The 5,313-nt window shown below is 38.0% G+C and overlaps 1 protein-coding gene across 4 annotated transcripts; it reads right to left on the bottom strand.

The window, feature by feature from the left end:
* Positions 1-470: 470 nt before the first annotated feature.
* LOC105456489 (zinc finger protein 3 homolog) lies at positions 471-4,974 on the bottom strand. 4 transcript variants are annotated; one of them, XM_011700565.1, is made up of 4 exons: positions 4,616-4,974; positions 3,318-3,521; positions 1,295-3,106; positions 471-1,204 (listed from the first exon to the last, which is right to left on the bottom strand). In XM_011700565.1, the coding sequence occupies exons 2-4, from the start codon at positions 3,345-3,347 to the stop codon at positions 611-613; spliced, it is 2,436 nt and encodes an 811-aa protein (XP_011698867.1). In that variant the 5' UTR covers positions 3,348-3,521; positions 4,616-4,974; the 3' UTR covers positions 471-610. The 4 variants fall into 4 exon arrangements, with proteins under 4 accessions (XP_011698867.1, XP_011698866.1, XP_011698868.1 ...); XM_011700564.1 differs by lacking the exon at positions 4,616-4,974 and adding an exon at positions 4,401-4,593; XM_011700566.1 differs by lacking the exon at positions 4,616-4,974 and having other exon boundaries at positions 1,295-1,860; positions 1,951-3,106; positions 3,318-3,601.
* Between the last annotated feature and the right edge of the window lie 339 nt (positions 4,975-5,313).

Here is a 5,313-nt window from a genome sequence, read left to right as displayed (position 1 = left end):
TAACTGATCGAGAGTTTATCTGTATGTAAAATTTACATCTATACAAAGAAAATGTTAAGAGTTTAATTTCATATTGATATTATGTTTTTTATATATTTAAAAATCAATTTTGAATAATAATAAATTTTAAATCAAAGTATTATTTGTTTTAAAATTAAATAAGAGACTAATATACATTATTTTATAATATCACATTGTCATATCTTTTATTTGTGTAAAATAAGTTTATATATGATACATATTTAACTTTGTGTACATTCTAGTAGTTAAATAAAATTTTACATTTCAATATAAAATAAAATGATACTTATATAACTCTGAAAATGTGTTTAGATGTTGTGCTATTGTATGAGGTAATAAAATTTTTCTATTTTGAAAGAATATATATTTATTCATCTTGAAAAATCAAAATCAAATGTTTCACATCTTGTGGTATAAAAAAATATATCTTATAAAATTAATAACATTTTCCGTTATTAATGAAATAAATAACATTTTATATTTTAATAAAATACGATAACGTAGTAACATATTTTAAATTTAGACAACCATTATGTGTTGCCAATTAAACTATAATATATATATATGCGCTTTTCTATTCTGTAAATCTTCAAATATTAAGGAATGCTGGAAATTCATGAGTTAAGTAGCTTTCTATCGTTTCCATCTTACTAGTATTGCTTACAAGTGGAAACGAGCCTTCAATATTTTCCAACGATATCTCCGAATAATTCGTATTGTCATAATACATTTGATCAGTGTTCAGAAGGCTACTTTGAAATTCTATATCTTGATAATCCGGTAAATTCAGTATTTCATTGCAATTTGTTCCAAACTGATCAAGTTCATTAGTAGGTAACAATTCCGAATTATTGGTGATTTCTACAGTAAGCACTTGTCCCGTGTTTACATCTACTAACGAAAAAACTTGTGGAATAGACTCGACAGCAGATAAGTTCGTAGGTTCTAGCGGCAAGTTTGAGCATTCGGTGTTTTCTTCAGGATTTAATAATGACTGCATTTCCTGTTGCAAATCAACATTTACAGCCTGTTTCCTTACATTTGTAACTGAGCAATCTTTCTCTTTATTTTTTCCAATTGATTCGCGTCCTTTTTCGACTTTCACTTTGTTAGTTTCCGATCTGTTTGGTTTATCTGGCACAGGCACAAGGTGACCATCCTTTGTTTTCATGAGCTTTACCACCTTAAAATTGTATAATTATGAATATATAGATATATACATATATAAAGTATATATCTTAAGTGAGAGATTATATCAAAGATTCTTTTTTACCTTTTTCTTTTTCTCCAACGTAATTCTGTGACAGGTTTCCATGTGACGAGTCAGATGGTGCGAGCGTTTGAACGCGGTGCTGCATTGCATACAGGCGAACGGCCGATGCTGCTCGTGCGACAGTTTATGTCTCTTCAGTAAGCTGTTCCTCTTAAACGCTTTGCCGCATTCCTCGCAGATGAACTGCCGCTCCTTGCTATGAATATAAAGCACATGATCCTTGAGGATGCTGACACTGGTAAACGTCTTGCCGCAATGCTCGCACACGACATTTCGCTCCTCCACGTGCAGCTGTTTGTGCCTGTCCAGATCTGTCCTTCTGGAACACTGAAACGTACACCCGTATATGTTACAGGCGAATCGCTTTGCGCCCTTGTGTATGCGCCGGACGTGCTGATCCAGGGCTCTTTGCGTGATTAATTTCTTCGAGCAGATTGCACAGGAAAATATAGCCCTTACGGGTATGTCCCTGTTAACTTTATTGAGATGCAGCGCGGACTCCAAGTGTCGGAAATAGTCGTCTTTCTTTGCGAATGTGTGTCTGCAGTCAGCACAGAAATATGGACCTGTAAAACAATATGTCATTATTACTTTACAAATAAGAAAGGTGAACTCATCTCTTCTGTCTATCGATATAATTTCAATATATTCGTCACCGTTCATCGACTCTTGCTCGCTCGATTTTGAAGCGTGAGCCGCCTTAAAGTGCTCGTGCGCCTTCTTCTTCGACGCGAAAGTAACGTCGCAGCGTGGACACTTGTAGTTGTCGTGATTCTGAATGTGGGATAAGTACGTTTGCTCGATGCTGAACGTTTGCAGGCATCGCTGGCACTTGAACCGCCTCCTCTTACAGTGATTCTCCCTGTGCTCCTTCTCGTCCGTATCCACGCTCATCATGTCTCCGCACTCCGAGCACACCTTACCGTCTTGATAGCTGTGCTTCGCTCTGTGACGGTTCAGTAGGGCGCGCTTGGGAAAGCTCTTCGGGCACACGTCGCACGAATGAGGATGCCTGACCACCCTCTCTCCGTGCGCGCGAAACAGATGGACCTCCAGGTGCTTCCGTCTGGCGAATTTCTCGTTGCAGTGAGGACAATTATTTTTCTGATGACCCTCCAAGTGACGATCCAAATGCCTTTTGTATCTGAACGTCATCTGGCATTGCTCGCACCTCTGAATCTGTTCGTCTCTGTCTGACAACTCCAGATTATTTATCTTCATCTCACGACGCAATTCGGATGTGACACTTTGAATCACATCATAACTGTTGCCTCTGTTGATATTAGAATCTGTATCTGTATTACTTTCTATGTAAGGTTTGACAGAACAATTGTAGTTCTCTGTAGCTTTCTTTCCTTCTAACGATTGATCTTTGTCGAACGTATAGGATTCATTATTACGAATAGTTGTTGCCACGTTGTCTGATTCTTTGCCCGAGCTGTCTGAAAAATTCGAGAAGCTCAGATTCATTGTGTTGAAATGTGGCGAGTGTGGAATATCAACATCCCCAGAGACGTTCTGTTTCGCTTCTTCTTCCTCTTCGCTTTTTGTACAATTTGAGGGCTCCTCGGTACCTTGCAGGAGCAAGCTTTCGATTTTCATAAAATTGAAATCAATACTGTTCAAATTAACATCGTCCAAACCGTCGTCTCCCTGTAAACTGATGTCTGCGGCACTCGTGGGATTGGCTGGTAGATCGATCCCAGAGCTCTTACTCTCGAGATTGCCGATGCACTCTCTCAGGTAATCGTAGCTCTCCATCTCGTCATTTTCCGTGCACACACTTGGCATGACATCCAGGGTCGAGTAATCCTGAAAGGTAGGCAATTTTCAATAGAAACTCAGGTAGCGAGCTAATGTTACTTGTCGTCATTTTGCTTCATCAATGACGTATTTTTTTTCAAAATGGCAAAATAACGATAAACGATCAGCTTGTTGTCTGAAAAAGTGGCTAAATGACATATAAAGTGACAACCGCGGCGGTGTGTGTTCCATAAGAGTAACGTCTCGTAGAGAGCCTCACCTCGCTGTCGAACAAACGTAGCGTCATCATTCCGGACTTGTGGTGCCTCAATAATCGAATCTGGTATTTACACGTGAATGCGATTGTTGTACATCAAGAGACGCTGTATTTGACTCGTTACTCTGCTGAGAGGATTATGCCGAAGATTCATAAAATTACCCGAATTCCTCGAAACATCCGTGGGAAAGTTACACAACGCATAACCTAAAAAGAGCTGTGTAAAAAGCTGAAAGTGTCCTTACTGTACTATAGATATGCATATATATTGCGCATGCATATTGAAAATGTAATATGGATTGTGCTACTTTCGAAACGAAAAGAGGGATAAAAATATTAGTTACTTCTGAAATATTAGAAAAATTTTCTCAACTGATATTTGCACAAATAAATTAATTTAGGAGATTCGAAAAGCTCTATGAAATATGGAATATTTAAAAGTATATATAAATAGTCATTTTGTCGATAATTCGCGACAGATGTCGATCGAATATAAAATTACACGTTTTATCATCAATAGGAAAACACAGGATTCGATTATCAAATATTAAAAAGCATACATATTTATTTATTTAAAAAATTCTAAATGAAAGAAATCGAAGAAATTTTTTGCATTGATCATCAGAAATTAAAAATAAAAAAACATTAGATTGTTAATAGATTATATAGTACATTCGAAGTGTATGCGACACTAATTAAACTTCATGTATATCATTCGGACATTTGGGAATTTTATTTTACAGATTATACATATATTTATTTTAATTAATTTAAATCTAGAATCATATGTTTATTTATTTACATCAAACAGTTGATAAAAGCACATAACTGTTTAAGATTTATTTAAAGTTTTTTATTGTATTTTATTTCTCTAGAAAGGTATTCTAATTATATTGTTAAATTAATTCATGTCGTAAAAGTTGTCAGCGCGTACTTTCGAATTTTTCAATTAATTAGCATTACAAATACAAAATAGATCGGCGTTTAATTGATGAGCTTCAATTAATGTCATATTATTCAATATTTGGCAATCGTAAATATAACGTTTATATACGTATGTATAATATATCAATTATAGCGATATACCTTTTGATCAACTGGCGTATCATACAAACATATATTTTTTGCGAGATTTGATCAAAATCCGAGCGGTCGACAATTAAGCGACGATCGTATTTCCGCGTATTCCACTCCGCGAATGTTTATCTTCGATTTCGATGAGTACATTTATTTTTTATGCGTGTCATGACAGGACAATAATTGACGTAAAACGCGTTCATTGTCATAAAGTAACATAATACCATATGTTTTACTGCTCGCCCGAATGAACGGAAAGTGTACGAAGGTGCAGCTGAGAGCCGCAGACGCATATGTATCGCTGCAACGGTGGTTGCACTGCTTTGCTCCTAATGTGCGTGAAGTTGGTCGCGCGGCTTTCAAACTGCCTTCGCTTCGCTCGACACTCGTCGCGTACGTGGAACTCGCTCGCTCGCGCGCCGACTCGAGCTGTAGCGTCGCGTGTTCGCGGATCTTTTCCCGCGTTGACACTCCGACTCTCGATGGGAAGTGAGATGCGCGTCGTGTGTCGGGAGTGCCGTATAAAGTACCGCGCGCTCGTTGTGTGTCGATTACTCCGTGCGATCGCCGTAAACTCGCCGTGCTTTCGCGAATGTCGTCGTGCGAAACGCCACGAAAGCGGAGCCATGGCGGCGCAAGAGGCGGGAGGGGAAGACGGCCCGGGGAGGCGTCGGGCAACGCAGAGCGGCTAGCATGGTGAGTGAATTACTATTTGTTTTTCCATTCTTTCTCGAAGAATTAGCCTTAATTAGTGTGCGGCCCAATCTCGCTCCGCTGTGAAATTGTCTTTCAGTTCACACCAGAAATATGGCAATTATGATCTAGTACGTCGAACTAATTATGTTTCTAATATATCCGTAAAATGGTGTATTTTATTGTCGAAACGGAATCGTATCTGATATTTGAGCGTCAATTAGCCTTA

Source organism: Wasmannia auropunctata, unplaced genomic scaffold, assembly GCF_000956235.1.
Source record: "Wasmannia auropunctata unplaced genomic scaffold, wasmannia.A_1.0 LD335650.1, whole genome shotgun sequence".
Classification (NCBI taxonomy): Eukaryota; Metazoa; Arthropoda; class Insecta; order Hymenoptera; family Formicidae; genus Wasmannia; species Wasmannia auropunctata.
Note: the sequence above shows the minus strand (reverse complement) of the source record. Positions and strands in the feature narration are given on the sequence as shown.

What these genes read in the sequence shown, in the direction of transcription:
- LOC105456489 (XM_011700565.1), bottom strand. Translation starts at nt 3,347, where the DNA reads ATGATGACGCTACGTTTGTTCGACAGCGAG. An exon ending in TACGTTTGTTCGACAGCGAG is followed by an intron (nt 3,107 to 3,317) that starts GTGAGGCTCTCT and finishes CCTACCTTTCAG; the next exon opens with GATTACTCGACCCTGGATGT. An exon ending in CGTTGGAGAAAAAGAAAAAG is followed by an intron (nt 1,205 to 1,294) that starts GTAAAAAAGAAT and finishes TACAATTTTAAG; the next exon opens with GTGGTAAAGCTCATGAAAAC.